General features: G+C 39.7%; 1 protein-coding gene across 1 annotated transcript; it reads left to right on the top strand.

The window, feature by feature from the left end:
• Nucleotides 1-3,944: 3,944 nt before the first annotated feature.
• Nucleotides 3,945-17,284, top strand: RPUSD2 (RNA pseudouridine synthase domain containing 2). The gene is made up of 3 exons (XM_001381078.5): nt 3,945-4,601; nt 7,570-7,866; nt 9,564-17,284. The coding sequence occupies exons 1-3, from the start codon at nt 3,999-4,001 to the stop codon at nt 10,287-10,289; spliced, it is 1,626 nt and encodes a 541-aa protein (XP_001381115.2). The 5' UTR covers nt 3,945-3,998; the 3' UTR covers nt 10,290-17,284.
• Nucleotides 17,285-22,216: the final 4,932 nt, after the last annotated feature.

Raw genomic sequence — 22,216 nt, forward strand, 5'->3', positions numbered from 1 at the left:
CAATAAATGTTGTAGATTAATACTGACTGACTTATCTACAGGCCTGCTTATCACTGCTATTGCAGCCTGCTTTTCAGGCAGGGAAGTGTGGATTCTTCCTAAGAACTGTTTGCTTCTGTCATCTTGCTCTAAAGAGATAATCATCCAACCAGTAGCATGCCTAGGGCATGAAATCAGGTTAGCTGGCAGATGGGAAAAGCCTGACATTTTACTCTAGATGTGAAAGCTGTTACCTGTAGTTGCTCAATAAATACTTGTTGAACGAATGAAACCTACTCAGAAACTGTCAAGAGAACTTAACTCCAGTACTTTTGCTCGAAGATCATGGAGCAATAGAAACAATCTCTCTGCTTACTTTATGGAATCTCTTTTATACATTTTTTGAGGGGGTAAGGAGCTTGATGTCTACATGAAACATTATTCAATGAGGATTTTAGAAAAGGTGATGTCCCCTCCTTCTGTAAAATTCTATGATTCCATGATTCCTTGATATCTTAGCCATTTCCCAAGGTTCCTGCCATCTCTAAGATTCTGATTACAGTACATTATTCATCAATCTATTAATTTCATTAACACCAAGACTGCTGATCAGGCTGCCCAGTTATTTCAAATTTTGAAATGCCATGAACATGGGAATTAAACCTTAGGCAGTATCTCAAAATCTTCAGGCCAATTTCAAGTTTAAGAACCAGCTGAAAATTAACAGGTTCTTTGAACATTTGTTACATATTCTAATCAAATGATAGATCTTATGTTTAATGTGAAATGGACTGTTGATTCACCTTGGTCCTTTCAACCACAACCACCCATATAGATACCTTGAAAGTAGCCTGAGCTTTAGATAGGACTAGACAATTCAACAAGCTTTTATTAAGCATCTACTCTGTGCCAGGCACTGTATACTAAGCTGTGGAGATACAAAGAAAGGCAAAAAATGGTCTCTGCCCTCAAGAAGCTTACAACTGAGTGGAGACAACTTACAAACAACTGTACAAAAAATATGCATACAGAATAAATTAGAGATAACGTTAGCATAGCTGAACCTAGTTACCTTGTGACATTATGCCTCTGCATGAGAGGCCAGAATGATCTACACCTGTATTTTTGAAGTAGTGTATAATGGGCAGGAATACTATACCTTTTCTTTATCCAATTCTGGAAGTGAATCATGTGCCTCTGGTCCTACTTTTAGACCTTTTTGGACTCTGCTTAGACAACAATGTGGATCAATAAACTGTTGTGTACTTATTTATGATTGTTTATCATTTATTTAAAATTATAGTAAGAGGCATGCATTATAGTGGATAAAAAAGCAGTCTCAATATCAAGAAGACTTTCAAGCCCTTCAGTATTGTTTTTGAGCCCTGTCTCTGACACATGTAACCCTGGACAAGTTACTTAATTCTCAATGCTCTAGACAACTCTCTAAAACTATAAGTTGCAGACCAACATGGATTATTAGGGCTGGTGTCTAACGAGGTAGGGAATCAGGGGTGAGGGAGGTATACTAATGAAATCACAAGTTCAATCCCTAACCTTTGCTAATGTGGCAGGCACTGTGTTAGAGGCTGAGGAGGTGAGAAAAGGCAAAACCTATTGTATTCTAATGGAGGAGACAACATTTAGATAAATAAACACATACAAGTTACATATGAAGTATATGAAAGGGAACTTTGGAAGGGAAGCTCTCTCACATCTAGGTGGACTGAGAAAGGCCTTCAGCAGAGAGTGGCATTTGAGCTGAGTCTTGAAAGAAACCAAGGATTTTAAGAGGTGGAGATGATATGGAAGAACCTTCCAGAGATGGGAAACAGCCAGTAACAAAGTCAAAGAGATGAGAGATGGAGAGATATATGTGAAGAACAGCAAGGAGCCCACTAGGGCTGGATCATAATTTGCTGAAGGTAGTAGAGTATAAGAAGACAAAGACAGGAAAGGGAGGAAAAGGTCAAGTCTGTGAAGAACTTTTTCTTTTTTAACCCTTATCTTCCATCTTAGAATTGATACTGTGTATTGGTTCCAAGGTAGAAGAGTAGACAATGGGCTAGACAGTGGGGGTTAAGTGACTTGCCCAGGGTCACACAGCTAGAAGTGTCTGAAGTCAAATTTGAACCTAGAACCTCCAGTCTCTAGGCCTGGCTCTCAACCCACAGAGCCACCCAGCTGCCCCCATTTGAAAAGCTTTAAATTTGAAATGAGAGACTTTATATTTGATCTTGGAGGTAATAGGGATGCACTGGAGTTTATTGGATGCCAAATGGAATGTTTTTAGCCAAATCAAATTATAAAGATTTAACCTTAAAGTTCATTTTGGTATGAATTTAGTATATTATCATACTAGACTATAATAATTTGCAAAATTTTTATTTTTTCTAAGCACACCTATGTATAGATCTGACTTCATCTTCACAACAGTCCTATAGATAAAAGAATTGAGGTTCAGAAATATAACTGATTTTTTCTTTTAAAAATTTTGATTTAGGCAGCTGGGTAGCTCAGTGGATTGAGAACCAGCCCTAGAGACGGGAGGTCCTAGGTTCAAATCTGGCCTCAGATACTTCCCAGCTGTGTGACCCTAGGCAAGTCACTTGACCCCCATTGCCTAGCCCTTACCACTCTTCTGCCTTGGAGCCAATACACAGTATTGACTCCAAGACGGAAGGTAAGGGTTTTAAAAACAAAAACAAAAATTTTGATTTATTTATTTTTAACATTCATTTTGAGTTCCAGATTCTTTCCCTCTCTCCACCCATTGAGAAGGCAAGAAATAAGATATTTTTCATCATGCAAATGTCTTATCCAGTACAATAACTCACTGTCATCCAAAAGTAAAATCATATTGTACATTTCCATATTACCAATGTTACACAAAAAGCAAGAAAAAAATATGCTTTAACCTGCACTCAGAGTTTATCAATTCTCTCTCTAGAGGTGGATGCCATTTTTAATCACGAGTCTTTAGGAATTGTTCTTCAATCATTGTAGCTAAGTAGCTAAGTCTTTCATAATTGATTGTAGTTACAATATTTCTGTTTCTGTATACATTATTCTCCTGGTTCTTCTCATGTCACTTTTTATCAGTTCATCTAAGTCTTCCCAGATTTTTCTGAAATCATCCCCACTCATAGTCCAAGAGTATTCCATTACAATCATATACTGCAACTTGTTCAGCCATTCTACAAATGATGGGCATCCCTTTAATTTCCAATGCTTTGCCACCACAAAAAGAGCTGCTATATTTTTGTAGGTATAGGTTCTTTCCCTATTTTCTTTTATCTTTTTGGGATACAGAGCCAGTAGTAGTATTGTACAATTTTATAGCCTTTTGGGCCTAGTTCCAAATTTGTCTTCCCAAATGGATGGAAAAGTTCACAATTCCACAACTAGGGCATTAGTAAACCTATACTTTCATGTCTTCCTGTAACTGATTTTAAAAATTATTTCCCCACTCCATTCCTTTAAAGAAGTGAGAGATCCACGAGTATGGTACATTCCACACATTTTTTGGCTTTTCCAACACATTGATAGGTTTTATTTTTTTTCTCCTTCCATTACCTGTAAAAATATTTGTTGTATGGTATGGAATACTGGAAGAAATGCTGATATACAAAACATAACAAATAGTATCAATTTAAAAAAAAAGTTAACCAGCTGTGTATAAGATTTTATGGATTTTCACCACTAATATCTTTCTTGTATGGTATGGAATACTGAGAGAAATATTGATATGCAAGAAAAAAATAGTGGGAAGAGTTTCCACTGCAATATCACCCTCTAACCACAAAAAAAGCTGCTCTTAACTCCAGCTACCAACAGCCTAGTAGCTTCCTATGCCCCTCCCTTCAGAGGGCACAACCTTCTCTTTTTCGTCTCTGCTCTTGCGACATCTTTCCTCGCGGCCTCCGCATTCGGCCGTAGTGATTGGTCGGTGCCTGGCTGGCGTCATCTCCTTGCGCCACTAGAGAGCATCCCCCACGTGGGTGAACTGTCGCTGGGCTATGTGGCTGGGAAGTTCCGGGGTTTCTCTTTCCCTGCTTTCGGTGGCTCGCCCTGTGCTTAGAAGGCTCACCTTTTCCTGGCTCCCGGTCAGCCACAGCGGCTGCAGGTCTATGATGGCCACAGATGAGTGCGAGGCTCCTACTCGGGGGACCAGAAACCCCAGCTGCCCGGAGGAGCCGCAGGTGCAGCCACTTCAGGGAGGCATTGAGCCGGGAGGAGAGCAGCGGCCTCCGGCCGGGGAGAAGGAACAAACTCCAGTAACGGTCTTGGCCCGAAGCTCGGGCGGCCGGAAGAAGCGGCGGGGCCAGGTCAGCGGGGAGCGCTTCGTGCCACCCCCGAAGAAGCGGCGAGCTGGGGTCAGCTTCAGCGACCAGCACTTTGCTGAAACTAGCTACTATTTCGAGGGCGGGCTGCGCAAGGTGCGGCCTTACTACTTCGACTTCGAGACCTATTGCAAGGGCCGCTGGGTGGGCCGCAGCTTGCTCCACGTCTACAGTACTGAGTTTCGTGCCCACTCTGTAGCTTACTATGAGGCAGCCGCCCAGGCTGGCCGCCTGCGCCTCAACGAGCAGCCTGTGCGAGACCTCGGCGTTATTCTTAAGGTGGGACCCCGAGAGATAAGAGGGAGACGTCCAGGACCAACGCAAACGGCACCCCCCCCCAAAAAAAAAGCCTTGTCCAGAGTGGTGCTGTGGGAATAGGACGCTCAGGAAGAACTGCGTTCAAATCCAGCTTTAGCCGTTTAACTGGCATTGTGCCCTCTAGGCAAATCCCTTAATCTTTCAGCCTCACTTACTTCATCTGTAAAATGGGCATAATAATAACACCGACCTTTTGATTGATGATTGTGAGGAGAAAATAAGACAATATTTGCAAGGAGCCCTAGCAGTCCTCGCTGTTATTATTACTATTTTTTATCCTTGTACATTTTTCCTGTTTCACTAGGAACTCTCTCTAGATGACAAGCATATTAAAAGCAGTGGTTTTGCTTTTTTGCTCTTAGCAATTTGTCTGCATAATTGGGTTAGAGAAGTAGATTACTGATGAAACACTTAAGCCCCTCCCCCCCCAAAGCATTGTTCTTTAACCTGGTTTTCATAGCCTCCCAAAGGACAGAAATGAACAGGTTTTCCTCGTCCTTTTCTGGATCCTGTTTTTTTTTTTCCAGTCCAGCAATGGAAGTATTGGATGCTATGTTCTATTAATGAAGGTCAATCAGTGCTGAATATAGTTGGAAGGTGTCCTCTAGGTCCTTACGTGACAACTTCTTGCCAGCAAACCCTAGTATCATGCTGGTGCCCCAATAACCACTTTTCCATGAGTTTTAAAGTGAAATCCATTCTTCTTGACCTTTCTGCATCATTTGATACCATTGAAGAACTTGTCACCAATCATCTGGTTACCTATCATAATACTACTACCTCCTAGCTCTTCTTTCCCTTTTTGTTCATTCTTTTAAGGTCTGTTTGTTCTCCACCTTTTCCTTAAGAGTAGGTGAGTATTCTCTATTTTCTTTTCTCAGGCTCTCTTTTCTTCTCTCCATGGTTTTTTTCTTTTGCTATCTTTTTTATTCCATTAGTTTCAATTGTGATCTCTAATAAATATTCCTCAACCTTTGTTTACAGAGGACCTTCAATCCTTGCTAGACCTATTCACTTCAAACTCCTGCTGATACTTTATAGGTAACATCCAAAACTAAAGTATTATCTTCCAACCTTCTTCTAAATGTGCTTTTCTCCCCAATCTTCCCATTTCTGTCAAAGGTACAACCAGTAATGTAAATTCAGCACATCAGTTATCTTAAACTTTTCCTTCTTTCTCACTACCTATATCTAAATAGTGGTAAAATTTTATGGAAGTTTATCACTAACATTTCTGTTTCTACTGCTACTACCTTATTAACACCTAACAGAGCTAACAGATACTTCCAGTCTTTCCTTTACATCATTGTCAAAGTAATTTTCCCAATATGGAGGCCTGATCACAACATTCTCCTGCTCAAAGACCTTCAACAACTCCCCATTATCTATAGAATAACATACAAACTCCTGTTTTCTTGTCACACAAGACTCTCAGGATCTGGCTCCAATCTACCTTTTCAGTTTTATTTTGTATTATTTCCCTTTATATGTACTATACTATTAGCTACCTTTTCCTTTCTCTGAACCTTAATCCACAATGTCCTCATGCCTGGAATGGCTTCTTGTGTTTCTGCCTGTTAAAATCCTTTCCTTCATGGACCAATTATGGTACTGCCACCTCTTCCATGAATTCTTCCCTAACATCCCTAACTAGAAATTATCCCTTACCTCTTACACTTCTCCGCTCTTCTCCATATCTAGCACTGCTAACTTTTACTATAACTTTATATATCTCATAACTCTCCACCTCTCTCTCTCAGACACCTAGATATCTGAAGCTTCCTACATTTACCTAACATTGAGATGTGTGACTTATTGATCCCTATTCACAATGTGGATTGTGGTTATTCCTGAATATAACATTCTCAGTAAGTGTTGTCTGTAAACCTCCACCACTTTCAAGTGTTCTGTGAAACTTCACTGTCACTTCCTACTCTCTCATTCCCTCCCCATTGATTTGTTAAAATAAAAACCACAACATTCCAGCAAAATAAATCAACACATTAGCTGTGCCTTAATATTCTCTTGGCAGAGAGGTAGTAGGTAGTACATCATGGTTTTGGAATGAGGCATACATTTGCAGACATCAAGCAGTCATGCTTTTATGAAGTGCTATGTGCTAGGTCCTATAGTAGGTGCTAGGAATACAAAGGCAAAATATGAAACAGTCCTTCACTTCAGGGAGTTTATAATCTATTGGAGGAATGTTAGATATGGTCAAAGTATAAGATTTGTTTCCATGTCCTGTGTTTGTTTCTAGGAAGGGTCTTGTAAGGAGAATGGAAGGCCAAGGAGTCATAGGGAAGTAAGTGATGTGTAAAAGAAATAAATTTTTAAAAGCAACCACAAAGCATTTTTGACAAGGGTAAAAAACCTGGAGTGATGACTTGATGTGGTAAAAAGAGTTCAGGACTTGGGATTGAGAAGACCTAGTTAGGTTTTTGTTGTTGTTGTTATTTGTTTTTTTAAACCCATACCTTCTGTCCTAGAATCCATACTGTATTTTGGTTCCAAGTCAAAATAACGGTAAGGCGTAGGCAGTGGGGTTAAGTGACTTGCCCAGGGTCACACAGCTAAGAAGAGTTTGAGGCCAGATTTGAGCCCAGCTCCTCAAAACTCCAGGCCTGGCTTTCAATCCACTGTCCTACCACTAGTTGCCCCCTGAGAAGACCCAGTTCTGAATCCTATCTCAGATATTTATTAGCTCTGTGACCCTGGCCAAGTCTCTTAATCTTATTCTGGGCTTTTGTCTATTCATTTGTAAATTGACAGAGTTGGATTCCAAGATATTCTGGTTCTAACTCTAGGATACTTTCTCTTGGCTAGCTGTGACTGTTCTTAGGTTCCTGATACTTTGCTCCTTTCCCACATGGAGTGAGTGCAGGTTTGCCTAATTGAGTTGACTTAGCTGGATGTATCTCTCTGCTAGGACAATGACTTCCTCCGGAATACCGTCCACAGACATGAGCCCCCTGTGACTGCAGAGCCTATCCATCTCCTAGCCGAGAATGATGATGTAGTAGTGGTAGACAAGCCCTCCTCCATGCCGGTTCATCCTTGTGGTCGCTTCCGCCATAACACTGTCATCTTTGTCCTGGGCAAGGAGCACCAGCTTAAGGAGCTGCATCCTCTGCATAGACTAGACCGACTTACCTCAGGAGTGCTCATGTTTGCCAAGACGGCTGCTGTCTCCGAGCGTATCCATGAACAAGTTAGAGATCGGCAGGTAAATAGACATGGACCCATGGGTTCCTTTTCACTTGTGCTCTTCTCAAAGACCAAGTATGGGTTGATCTTACAGATTCTTAGTGTTGGGAAGGGAGTCATTGAATTAGAATTCATTGAATTAGAATTCAAGTCAATTGAATTAGAATTTGTAAAGGCTTCTCAAGTCACCTGGTCAAGGTCAGTCCCTGAAATCTTGACGTATGTTGTTTCTGGGGTACAGATCATAGGCTCATTTGAGTTAGAGCTGGAAAGGACCTCAGAGCATTTATTCAAATACCCAGTTTTACAGATGAGGAAACTGAGGCTCCTGGGAGTAAAGTGACTTGGCCAGCATCACATAGTAAAAAGTAGCTGATTACACAACTTTGTTTGGTGTCCTGTTCATCTGAACTGAACACTTTAATTATAATCAGAGAAGAGATAAGAAATGGTACCTCTCTCCCTTCTTTGCAAAAGTAGGGACTGAGTATGAAATTTGTATATCCAGTTAGATTCAGTTGGTTAATTTTTTTAATACTTTTTTTGCTCTTCATTACGAAGTAACAAAAAAATGTTACATATGTTTTACTTGCTAGGTAGTGATGATAGTTGCTAGTGGGGCAAGAGGGAGGGATACACTGAAATAAAGGAGATGTAAAAACAGGATAGCAAAAAAAGGTTTTCTTTTCTTAAAAAATGTATTTTTAAAATAAATTTTAATATTTCCTTTATTTAATGCTTAGTGTTAGGAAGGGGAAAATTATTTTACTATTTTAATGATTTTTTATTTTGAGTTCTGAATTCTCTCTCCCTCCAGTCCCTCTCCCATCCTTTGAGAAAGTAAGCAATATATCAGTTATACATATGAAATCAGGCAAAACATAATTCCATATTATCCCTGTTGCCCCCAAAAAGGTGAAAAGTATGCCTTATTGTATGATAATCACTGTGAAAGGCTGCTATTCTCAACAATACAATGATCTGGGACAGTTCTGAAGGACTTATGATAAAGAATGCTGTCCACCTCCAGAGAAAGAACTTGGAATCAGAACACAGATCAAAGCATACTATTTTCCACATTAGTTTATCTGTTTTTTATTTTGGGGTCTTGGTTTTATATCAGTATTCTCCTACAACAGTGACCAATATGCAAATATATTTTACATGATTATACATGTATAACTCTTATCAAGTTCCTTACCATCTCCTAGAGGGGGAAGGGAAAGAAGGGAGAGAGAGAATTTGGATCTTATAATGAAAATTGTTATTACATGTAATTGGGAAAATAAAATATCTATGAGTAAAACATGGAAAAAAAAAGAGTATGCTATGCTTTAATCTGTACTCAGAGTTCACCTCTCTTGAGGTAGATAGCATTTTTCAACATGAGTCCTTCCAAATTACCTTAGATCATTGTACTGGTCAGAATAACGTAAGTCAAATTAAATATATATATATATATATATATATATATATATTTTTTTTTTTTAATGTAGTATGGTGCAGAAAGGCAGGTGGGGAAGAGTACTAAGATTAAAGGGAGATACCCTGTAAGTGGCATAGGGAGATTTGGGCCCAGAAATTCCATGGTGATGGTTAGACTCTTAGATCTGCTGAATCTGGATATGAGAGAAATGGACCCACAATACTTGAAGGGGCAATCCTCAAGAGCTGTAGCTTTTTTTTTTTTTGCTTAGTTTGTCTTCTCTTCTGCAGTTGGAGAAAGAATATGTGTGCCGGGTAGAAGGAGAATTCCCTTCTGAAGAAGTCACCTGCAAGGAGCCCATCTTGGTGGTGTCCTACAAGGTGGGGCTGTGCCGTGTGGACCCTCGGGGCAAGCCCTGTGAAACTGTGTTCCAGAGGCTAAGTTACAATGGTCATTCTAGTGTGGTACGCTGCCGGCCTCTTACTGGCCGTACACACCAAATTCGAGTACACTTGCAGTTCTTGGGCCACCCTATTATCAATGATCCCATCTATAACACAGCAGCTTGGGGCCCTGCCCGGGGCCGGGGTGGCCATATTCCCAAGACTGATGATGAGCTGCTACGGGACCTGGTGGAAGAACACCGGGCCAAACAGAGCCTGGATATTCTGGATCTCTTTGAAGGGGACCTACCCCCAGATCTTAAACCTCCCTCAGATCCCCTTCTCAAGCAAGACTTGAAAGAGCCAAAGGCAACTACAAGAGACCTAGAGGAACCAAACCAAGCAGCCCCCCTTGATTTGAACACCAAAGAGGTGACCCCTGGGGAGGCAGCTGGTTCAGGGCTTAAGGAAAGAGAGAGAGATCCTCTCTGTGATGAATGCCGGTTGGTAAGACAAGATCCCTTACCCCAGGAGCTGGTAATGTACCTTCATGCCCTACGTTATAAAGGGCCTGGCTTTGAATATTCTTCACCCATGCCTGCTTGGGCCCAGGATGATTGGAAGGAAGACTAAGGGGTAGGGCCCCCCTGAATTGCCTTTTGTGTTGAAGGCAAGGCCACCATCCATCACAGAACTGATGTGACGAGTCCTTTTAATGAGGGGAAGTAGACATTCTTTGTTGGCACTTGGGAACTAGAAAGGAGGAATTGGGGCTCTGAAAATGTTTACTCTTTTTCAGAGCCAAAAGGAACTTATATACCTCATTAGCCATCCTACCTCCAGCCAGAATTTTGGCATCTCTTAATTTAGAAAATGGTCTTCCTAATGTCTCTTTTGGGGGTAGTTCTCTGAGCTTTCAGGTGCTGCTGCTTAGACCATATACTGTGGCTGTACCAGGATCCCTTTGACCTTCCTTGCTTTGCAAAAAGAGGCTTTCTCCCTCCTATAGAAAATTTCTTTCCTATCCACTGTGATTTGGTTCCTGTTTCTCAAGGAATATGTAGTATATAGCACCTAGATTTGCAAAATGCTTATAGTCAGGCAGGAAATATTTTTAAAATGCATTTTGTTTTTTATATTATGACTCCTTCCCAATTGTGTTTGCTGCCTCCCCTCAGCAAAAAAAAAAATAATGATTAAGCATAACTGCAAATTACAGATTATGTAACAGCCCCTAGCCTCCACCTTCTCCACCAAAATGGAGGCATTTTTTTCTCAACCTCAGCCTTCAAGAACCAGCACTGATAATTCTATTTGATATGACTTTCATATACATTAATATAACCACTGCATCTGATGTTCTCTTAGTTCTGCTTTCTTTCCATTATTATCAGTTCATACAGGTCCCATGAGCTTTGAATTCCTTGTCATTCTTTGTGGCACAAAAATATTCCATAATCACCACAATTTCATCTATTCTCCAATCATTAGATCTCTGCTCTTTTGTTTCAATTTTTTGCTGATATAAATATTTTGGTATGCATAGGACCTAGGTTTCCAGTAGTGGAATTATGTAGTCAAAGGGTATGAAACCATATGACAAAAAGTAGAAAGTTCAAGAAATTGAAAGTCAGAGGATCCAAGTTCAATTCCCACCTCTACTGTGTGCTACCTATATGATCTTGGGTCCTTTATTGGGCCCCAGTTTCTTCATCTGACATATTTAGGAGTTGGACTAGATGTGTGCTAGGCTCTCTATTTTAGCTCTAAATCTATGATACCATGACTTTTCTCACATAATCCCAAATTGGTTTTCCAGTTCACAGCTCCACCAATAGTGGATTGTTGGGTTTGTCTTCCCATAGCTCCTCCTGCACTGACTAGTTGACCATAAATAAGTATTTATTGAGTGTTAGTTTTGTGGGTGTGAAAAGAATAATATTTATGTCCCAGGGAGAAAGGCATTTATTTGCAGAGTCTATGTATGTGGCACAGATTGGGAGGGACTGAACTGCATGAATGAGATAGGTATTGGCTAAGTATTAGCATTTATTTTGATGCCTTAAGAATTCTTCATTTCATCAACTGTGGGCAGATCATATCTACTCCTTTACTTGAGTCATCAGTGCTGAGTTGCATAGCAAAAAAAATTCATCCTCCCAGGTGGTCAGCATCCTGATGATAAGCCTCTTGGCATTTAGGTAAGGCAAGCATTTATTAAGCCTCTTATAACAGCTATATACAGAGGAGGACCTGGCAGAGCTTATACTTTCTTAGCATAGACTTTGGGTACCCAGGATTACTTTAGCACTGCAGTGAAGCATTCAATTAAAATTCAGCAAACTCTAGGAGATTGCTGCCTCTCTCACTCAGACCCTTAACATTTGTAGCCTGGACCAGAGGTGATCAGGCTACATGCAGCCAACAGTACTCCCAAATGCAGCATGAACCAGATTAAAGTGTGATTGAGAAATATTTAACAAAATAAAAATATAATAAAATATAGACAATGTTAATATGTAGATTTCTAAGTCAGTATGCAGCCTAATATGTAGCCCCTATTTCTACATGAATTTGACACTAATGAGCAAAAGATGAAATGACTGAGGAAACAGGTTTAATCATCTCAATATATTGATTTATTAAGCAATGCATGCTAATTGCTGGATGAATCAGGATCAGGCCTTTGCTCAGGGCTGGACCCCAGATACAGGGGGGGGAGATAGACTTTTATACATAAAAAAATAAAATGAGACCAATTAATTAAAAAGAACACAATGTTAGGTAATCTGATTTCTAATTGGAGGAAAGATGTGGGCTTTTCCAAGTTGGAAGGGGAAGAATGAACAGATATAATTCCCTGAATTCAGGAAAAGAGATATCCCACTCCAAGAAACATGGAAACAATAACTGATTGATCAGGATGGGGCCAGTTTCCAGATAAGACATCTGGGTTTGCTTGAGATGTACAATTATTAGAAAATTCCTTGCGTCAGTCTTAGAATCTGACTGCATTTCTGGTCAACATAACCCAAGTCCTTGATTAAGGACAGCAGGTACAGGTGGTCCAGTTTCCTAGCCACATAGGGCGAGGTTCAAACAATGCAATAAGGTTTTCTCCTAACTCCCACAACTGAATAAACTTTTCTCATAGGACAGAATTTAGACTAAATAATTGGCATTTTCCCCCCAGTTACATGTAAAAACAATTTTTAACATTTAAAAAAAATTGAGTCCTAAATTCTCTTTCCTCCTTCCCCTCCCTTTGCTAAGACTGTAAGCAATCTGATATGGAATTTTTTTAATGTGCAATCATGTAAAATATTTTTCCATGTTAATTCTTTTGTGGGAGAAAATTAAAACAAAAAATGGAGAAGTGAAATATTGTGTGCTTTGGCTAGACTCATAATTGAATAGAAACTAAGCTAGCTCCAGAATTGAGTTGCAAAATGGAGACTGTGGTTCACTCAATTCCCACAATTAACCACTTGCTGTCCTAATCCCCTCAATTTTCTTGAATTACTGACCTGGACTATTAATTAGACTATTTGGTTTCTCTGCTTCCAACCTCTTCCTTCTCCAATCCATCCAAAATAATTTCCCTACAACATAGATCTGACTAGGTCATTTTCCTGTTCAAAAGCTTTCCTGGCTCCTCAATTATCTCTGGCATAAATGCAAACAGCCTTAGTATTTAAAGCTCTCCAAGATCTGGCTCCAACCCACATTTCTACCTTTATTTCATATTACTTCCCTTCACGAGCTATATTCTAGCCAAATCACAATGCCAGCTGTTCCCTAAACTCCTGCCTGCTTATATTGTTACCCATTCCCTATGTCTAGAAGTCACTGGGATGGCAAGGTGGCGTCATAATGCCCAGAGTATCTGGCCTAGAGTCAGGAAAACCGCAATTCAAATCCAGCCTCAGATATTTACTAGCTCTGTGACCCTGGGCAAGTCACTTAACCCTGTTGGCCTCAGTTTCCTCATCTATCAAATGAGCTGGAGAAGGAAGCAGCAAACCACTCCAGTATCTCTGCCAAGAAATCCCCAAATGAAGTCAGGAAGAGTTGGATAAGACTGAAACGAGTGAACAGTAACAAAGAAGTCAGTACTTTGTTTCTACCTCTTAGAATGCTGATTCTCAAGGCATGGCTTTGGGGTTGAATCACAGTCTGTGATGTTTGAAGCATGTAAGGTGATAGGGGTGCAAAGAGACAAACAAAATAATGGAGCTGAAATACAATGCATATAACCATGCAAAAACAAAATGGGGCAGAGGAAGGGAGCACAAGCCAATGAAGGAAGGGTATCAAATAAACTTAAAAGAATGTACCGAAGCTGGATCTCGAAGTCAGACTTTTTTTTAAAACCCATAGCTTCTGTTTTAGAATTAATATTGAGTACTGATTCCAAGGCAGAACAATGATTAAGGCTAGGCATTAGGGGTTAAGAGATTTGCCCAGGGTCACACAGCTAGGAAGTATCTGAAGGCAGAGTTGAACCCAGGATCTCTAGTCTAGGCTTGGCTCTCTATCCCCACTGACTACCTTGCTGCCCTAGAAGCTAGATTCTAAGAGGAGTGAATTCCAGGCATAGAAGACAGCTACACAAAGGCATAAAGGTGGGAGATGGAAATCTCCTTAAATGTGAAATCCAGTGAGCGAAGCAGAATAATATGAAAATTAGAAAGTTAATCTAGAGTCAAATTATAGAAAGTTTAAATTATAAAAGGAATTTTTATTTTATCCTAGAGTCAGTGGGGAACCACTGAAAATTCTTGAGCAGAAGAGTGATATGATCAGGTATGGGCTATTACAAAGATTATTTTGACAATTGTGTGGAAATTAATTTGGAAAGGAGAATTTGGAAGCAAGTAGGCTAATGAAGAAGCAAAAGCCTGCTGGTGGGTCTTCCTACCTCAAGTTCATTTTCCATTTAGCCATTAAAGTGATTTTCCTAAAGGGCAAATCTGATAATATCACATCCCTACTTGATAAATTCCAGTTACTTTCAGGGTCAAATACAGAATCTTCTGCTTGGTGTTTGCATGTTGTCCCTTCCATTGTATTGGAAGCTCCTTGAAGATAGGGACTGACTTTTGCATCTTTGTATTTCCAGCACTTAGCACACTGTCTGCCACATAGTAGGCACTTAAAATGTTGATTGATTGAGGCATTTGCAGGATTCCAAGTGAGGTGCTGAAGGCTTAAAGTGAGAGTTAGTTGGGGGCAGTTAGGTGGTTCAGTGGATTGAGAGCCAGGTCTAGAGACCAGAGGACCTAGGTTCTAATCTAGCTTCAGACATTTTCTAGTGTGACCCTTACTTGCCCTCTTAGAATCAAGGCTGAAGAGTGGTAAGGGCCAGGCAATGGGGGTTGAATGACTTGCCCAGGGTCACACTGGGGGAAATGCATAGATCTGAAGCAGGCCCTGTGCAATGCTTAAAACTTGGTCAGATATGGAAGACACCAAGACATCACAGACCGCCACCAGTCATCCTGACTTGCCACTAGATTTTGATGGCTCTGGAAGAGAGAGTGAGGCTTACAACTTTGCAAAACTCTGGTTCACTAAAATTCAATGTATGCAGAAGTTAAAACATCTCCCTATGATGTCACTGCTTCTCTGAAAACAAGAACAAACAGCAATCAGCCTGATCTCAGTAACCTCTCTGAGCTTCAATTTCTTCTGTAAAATGGCTTGGACTAGATAGCCTCTCAGGTCCCTTCCAACTTTCAATCTGTCGACTTACGTATATGCATATGTACAGAGAATCAGGAAATTTAGAGCTAGGAGGGACTTTCAATATCATCTCTTTATAAACCATTCATTTAGAGATGTGGAAACTGAAGTCAGGAGAAACTATTTAAGTAGGGGATCCTAATAGCTGCTCAGGACAATCTTTCTTGGGATGTAGCGCTAAATCTTGAAGGAAGTCAGGTGGAGGTCGAGGTAAGGGGAGATGACAATTTTTGCAAAGACAGGTGGGAGTAAGACTACTGAATTCAGGGAACAGCAAGAAAACCTGTTTGACTTGTGTGTAAAGTACATGAGGGGGCAAAATGTGGAATAAGACTGGCAAGGTAACCTTGGAGGTGGATTATGAAGGGGCTTTAAATGACAACCTGAAGAGGAAATAGGGAGCCATTGAAGATTTAGTAAGAGGGACATATCCCCATTTGTGCTTTAGAAACACATTTGACAGCCAAATCAAGGGTGGATTAGCAAGGGAGAGATCCTGGAAACCAGGCATCTAAGAGGCTATTCTAATAATCCAAAACCGAGATGGCAAGGTCCTGGATTAGAGGTTGTGGCCATGTGAGTAGAGAGACAAGACATTTTGGAGGTAAAATTGAAAGAACTTGGCAACTGATTATACATGGAGGATGAGGTGAAGTGAAGTACACAGAAGAGTCGCAGACTATGGGGGAATTGGGAAACCCGTGTATAGGTGATAGCACCTAAGCTGAATCTTGAAGAAAACATGGGATTCTAAAAAGTTGAGGTCAGGAGAATATTCAAGAAGAAAGCATTTCCAGCCAATGAGATCAGGATCACATATTCCTTTCATGGGGGCACAGATTTCTCTAAACACCAAATAAAGTGTATATTTCCATAGGCAAAGTAGAACAGAAAGAATTAAACGTGATGGAGGAATGACAAAGAAACGAAGTACCATGAAGAAAATGAAGTTGTCACACTGAATCTAGACAAAGGCAAAAGATTCAGTAAAAACGAGATTATCAAGATTATTGGAGAAGCAATTCTCCTGTCATGACAGCATCATGAAACTTCATGAATTAATCAAGTCCTAGCCTTCTAAATTAATTTTGGGGATGATTTTCAAATTCTTAAAAAATCTATTCTTTGGCCAGAAAGACTAAATTTGCAATTGATAGTTGACCTTCACTGTAGTCCTAATTAGTGTCTCAGACATCCTTGGAGCTAGCATAGACAAAGGCACACCTGACCTAGGTGCAAAAGGCCATCTCCCCTCTCCTCAACTAATTATTTCCTGTCTTGTAACCATAAACTGTATGAACTTTACTGGTAATGAGAATTTAGCAATTCTGTTTTATCAGGACTTTTGTATCTCAAAAATATTCCTTTGAATTGACTGACTGTATTGGTTCCCCTGTCCACTACTAGCATCTGCAATGGGTAATGATTTTTCCTAATAAAATAACTCAAGCTAGACCACCAGTGTGAGCACTCTTCCCAACTTTCATTCTGGCTCCTCATCTTTCTGTAATTTCTACTGCTTCATGACAGTTGCTCCTCCCCAGTCAAAAAACCCTATTTGGGCCTGATTGAGCTGGCACATGACACCATCAGTCTTTCAAGGACTGTTTGCTTTTCCTTTAAGTACTCTAGTATATAATAGTTTCAACATGTAACTTGAAACTGTCCTACTTGTGTCCTTCAGATCTTCTACTTGTTCTCTTTTGTGATGGCCATCTCTCTAGGGTTGTGTGTGTACTGATTCCTGTATGTGGCAAAATTGGCCATAGACCAAAAACATTCCAAAGCCTAGTGCTTTCAAGGATGAAAAATAAAAGATGTCAGTAGGAACCCTTGGCCTTTTTGCTTACATCTTAGCTATTAAATCTTATATTCTCCTCTTATTCTTGGGTTATATTTCCTTCCTAATTGAATTCATTTCAATTCAACATGCATTTAAGGCACTGTGGTAGGTTTCAGACAAAAACCAAAACAAACAAAAAATATTTCTACCCTCAAGAAGCTTATGCTCTGCTGTTTCATCCTTCTCTTGTTGAGTACCTTATCTGATAGATATTAAAAGACTACAGAGGGGTGCCTACATGACTCAGTGGACAGAGCCAGGCCTGGAGATTGAAGGTCTTGGGTTCAAATCTAACCTCAGATCTGACTGTGGCAAGTCACTTAACCTCTATTGCCTGGCCCTTACCACGCTTCTGCCTTGGAACTAGTACTTTGTATTGATTCTAAGACATAAAATAAGAGTTTTAAAAAAAAAAGGCATACAGAAAAAGGGCCAGTTAGGTGTCTTAGTGGATAGAACTTAGGCCTAGAATTGGGAGGACTTGGGTTCAAATGTGGCCTCAGACACTTCCTAGCTGTGTGACCCTGGGCAAGTCACTTAAACTCAATTGCCTAGCCCTTACTGCTCTTCTGACTTAGAACTGATATTTCTATCAATTCCAAGATAGAACGTAAGGGTTTAAAAAACAACATACAGATTATATAAAGGAGTTCCTACCCTCATGGAGTTTGTCATCCTTAAGAAAGAGATGGGACCCATATATTTAACAAGAATATAGAATGTTAGAGGTAGAAGAGACTGAGACAATTTGAGTAAAATCTATCACCCTCACCCCTATTTTGCAGCTGAGAAAGTGAGATCTAGAAAGGACAAGCAACTGAGCATTGGCAATGGTTAGCTCAAGTCAGACCACTTGAGTCAAAGCCTACTCCACTGGAATATTGTTCTGTTCTTAAGGAAGATCTGGATGAACATGAGTCATTTTTGGTCCCAAACACCATGAGGATGTCAGGCAGATTGCAGAATTGGATTCAATCTCAGTTGGAAGGGAGAGAAGTAATGTTTTTGTTGGTCCTCATTTTATTCGAGTCTACTGTAGCTTTTGACCCTTGGCATAAATAGGTACAAATTGAGTAACTGTAAAACCTTACAATTGGATTCTAAAAATCAAATTCAGAAGTATAAGATTGGGAAGGCATGGTTCCAGGTTGAGAAAAAAAATCCAAAGATTTTAGATGGCCCAATAGATAGTTAATTGAGCCCAAAGTTATGATGAGGTCAAATATGGCATCAGTCACTTAACGAGCTGTGAGACCCTGGGCAAATCACTTAACCTTTGCCTCAGTTTCCTTAACTATAAAATGGGATTCACCATAGCATCTATCTCACAGGGTTGTCATAAGACTTAAATGAGATATCAAATGAGATCGATCGCCCAAATTCATAATCTCAAGGTCATCTTTGTCTCTTCACTCTCCTTAACCTACCATGCTTAATACAATGCCTGGCATATAGTAGGAGCTGCATAAATGCTTATTCCCTTTCCTACCATATGAGTTAGTAGTGATCAGAAGAGTTAATGTGATCTTAGATTGCATTAAGAGAAGCATAGCTTTCAGGAATAAGGATGTGAGAATCTCTTTTTCTCTACCCTGTTCAGACATCATCTGGAGTATTGTGTTTGGTTCTGGTGCCATACTTTTAAGAAGGATATTGATACAGTGAAGGTTTTCAAAGCAGGAAACCAGGATGAAGAAGAGCCTTAGATCCATGTCATCAAAGCATCTTTGAAAGGAACAGAATGTTTAGACAATCATCTGCAATGGGGATAAACTAGAAGCCTCCCCAATAAGATCAGGAGTGAAACAAGGATGCCCATTATCACCTCTAATTATTTTATTTATTTATTTATTTTTAAACCCTTACCTTCCATCTTGGAATCAATTCTGTGTATTGGTTCCAAGGCAAAAGGGTGGTAAGGGCTAGGCAATGGGGATTAAGTGACTTGCCCAGGGTTACACAGCTAGGAAGTATCTGAGGTCTGATTTGAACCCAGGACCTCCTGTCTCTAGGCCTGGCTCTCAATCTGCTGAGTCACCCAGCTGCCCCCATCATCTCTATTATTTAACATTTTACTAGAAACACTAGCTGTAGTGATTAGAGAAGAAAAAGAAATTGAAGGTATTAAAATTGGCAATGAGGAGACCAAGCTATCACTCTTTGAGGAAGATATGATGGTCTACTTAAAGAGTCCTAGAGAATCAACCAAAAAGATAGTTGAAATAATCAACTTTAGCAAAGTTTCAGGATACAAAATAAACCCACATAAGTCATCAGCATTTCTATATATCTCCAACCCATCTCAGCAGCAAGAATTAGAGAAATTCCATTTTAAATCATCCTACACAATATAAAATACTTAGGAATCTATCTGCCGAGACAAACACAGGAACTATACGAACACAACTACAAAACACTCTCCACACAACTAAAACTAGATCTAAACAATTGGAAAAACATTGGTTGCTCATGGGTTGGACGAGCTAACATAATAAAAATGGCAATCCTACCCAAATTAATTTACTTATTTAGTGCCATACCCATTGAACTACCAAAAAACTTTTTTTTTTTTTAAACCCTTACCTTCCATCTTGGAGTCAATACCATGTATTGGCTCCAAGGCAGAAGAGTGGTAAGGGTAGGCAATGGGGGTCAAGTGACTTGCCCAGGGTCACACAGCTGGGAAGTGTCTGAGGTCAGATTTGAACCTAGGACCTCCCATCTCTAGGCCTGGCTCTCAATCCACTGAGCTAGACAGCTGCCCCCATACCAAAAAAACTTTTTTACTGAATTAGAAAAAAACATAACAAAGTTCATTTTGAAGAACAAAAGATCAAGGATATCCAGGGAAATCATGAAAAAAAATGTGAAGGAAGGAGGCCTTGCAGTCCCAGATCTCAAACTATACTATAAAGCAGTGGTCATCAAAACAATTTGGTACTGGCTAAGAGAAAGGAGGATCAGTGGAATAGACTTGGGGTAAATAACCTCAGCAAGACAGTCTATGATAAGCCCAAAGATCCTAGCTTTTGGGACCAAAACCCCCTATTTGATAAAAACTACTGGGAAAATTGGAAGACAGTATGGGAGAGATTAGGTTTGGATCAACATCTCATACCCTACACCAAGATAAACTCAGAATGGGTGAATGACCTGAATATAAAGAAGGAAACTATAAGCAAATTAGGTGAACACAGAGTAGTATATTTGTCAGATCTTTGGGAAAGGAAAGACTTTAAAACCAAGCAAGACATAGAAAGAGTCACAAAATGTAAAATTACTAATTTTGATAACATTAAATTAAAAAGTTTTTGTACAAACAAAACCAATGCAACCAAAATTATAAAGGAAGCAACAAATTGGGAAACAATCTTCATTACAAAAACCTCTGACAAAATTCTACTCAAATTTATAAAGAACTAAACTAAGTATACAAAAAAATCAAGCCATTCTCCAATTGAAAAATGGGCAAGGGATGTGAATAGGCAATTTTCAGTTAAAGAAATCAAAACTATTAATAAGCACATGAAAAAGTGTTCTAAATCTCTGATAATCAGAGAAATGCAAATCAAAACAACTCTGAGGTATCACCTCATACCTAGCAGATTGGCTAATATGACAGCAAAGGAAAGTAATGAATGCTGGAGGGAATGTGGCAAAATTGGAACATTAATTCATTGCTGGTGGAGTTGTGAATTGATCCAACCATCCTGGAGGGCAATTTGGAACTATGCCCACAGGGCACTAACAGACTGCCCTTTGATCCAGCCATAGCACTGCTGGGTTTGTACCCCAAAGAGATAATAAGGAAAAATATGTACAAAAATGTAGCTGCGCTCTTTGTGGTGGCCAAAAATTGGAAAATGAGGGGATGCCCTTCAATTGGGGAATGGCTGAACAAATTGTGGTATATGTTGGTGATGGAATACTATTGTGCTAAAAGAAATAATAAAGTGGAGGAATTCCATGTGAACTGGAACAACCTTCAAGAATTGATGCAGAGTGAGAGGAGCAGAACCAGGAGAACAACGTACACAGAGACTGATACACTGTGGTACAATCAAATGTAATGGAATTCTCCAGTAGTGTCAATGCAGTGATCCTGAACAACTCAGAGGGATATACAAGAACACTATCCACATTCAGAGGAAAAACTGTGGGAGCTGACTGATCTTTTCTTTTAGGGCTTGGGCCTGGGTTGGCCAGGGCTGCCTGGGCTGGCCTATTCTTTTCTCATTTATTTCCTTTTTCTCTCTCTCTCTTTCTTTAATTCCTCATTGTATTATTAATTAAAAATCTCTATAAAACCCAGTTGACTTGGGTATATTCATAATTGGGAATATTTCCCTGGCGACCACCTTATATTTGATTTACAACAAGACACTGTAGTGAAAACATATTTTCTGTGGTCACACATTTACTCACCCACTCTTATATCTACTACAATTTATATCTTCCACTATTTTACTCACTACAGTTTATGTTCACAACTATTTTAATTATTACAGTTTATGGCATTCACTCTTTTAAATATTACAGTTTATGGCTGACCACGAAATTGGTGAAAAAACCCTCAAAAAGTTTCTGTGAAATCTCTTTCCTTTCTCTCTTTATTACTTGCTCTATCAGTCAGTTTTGTTTTCTTTTTTAACTTGGCTTCAAAAATACAGCTGCAAGAACGGGTGAGTAAAAAACCTTTTTATTTTCCTTAAATTAAGCTGTTTTAGATCTTAGCAACAGGGCCCTAAGGTCCTGGCTAGCAACTGCCTAAATTAGGACTAGAAAAACCTGGGAAAGCTTTTTGGCCTTGTCCTGCTTCCCACGTGTTTACTTTAGAAATATGGAGTTACAGACAGTTCAGAACTTAGTTAACAACTGGCATTTCAGTAAATACTTTGTTCTTTTCTTAATACAAGCATTGGTCTACAACTTACTTAACAGCTGGCTTATCAGCCCCATGACCAATCTTGTA

This window comes from Monodelphis domestica, chromosome 1 (assembly GCF_027887165.1).
Source record: "Monodelphis domestica isolate mMonDom1 chromosome 1, mMonDom1.pri, whole genome shotgun sequence".
NCBI lineage: Eukaryota > Metazoa > Chordata > Mammalia > Didelphimorphia > Didelphidae > Monodelphis > Monodelphis domestica.

Bases quoted from the DNA above. Each gene is read 5' to 3' on its own strand.
- RPUSD2 (XM_001381078.5), top strand. From the start codon at position 3,999: ATGTGGCTGGGAAGTTCCGGGGTTTCTCTTTCCCTGCTTTCGGTGGCT. The intron at 4,602-7,569 runs GTGGGACCCCGA...TCTCTCTGCTAG, and splicing joins ACCTCGGCGTTATTCTTAAG to GACAATGACTTCCTCCGGAA. The intron at 7,867-9,563 runs GTAAATAGACAT...TCTCTTCTGCAG, and splicing joins AACAAGTTAGAGATCGGCAG to TTGGAGAAAGAATATGTGTG.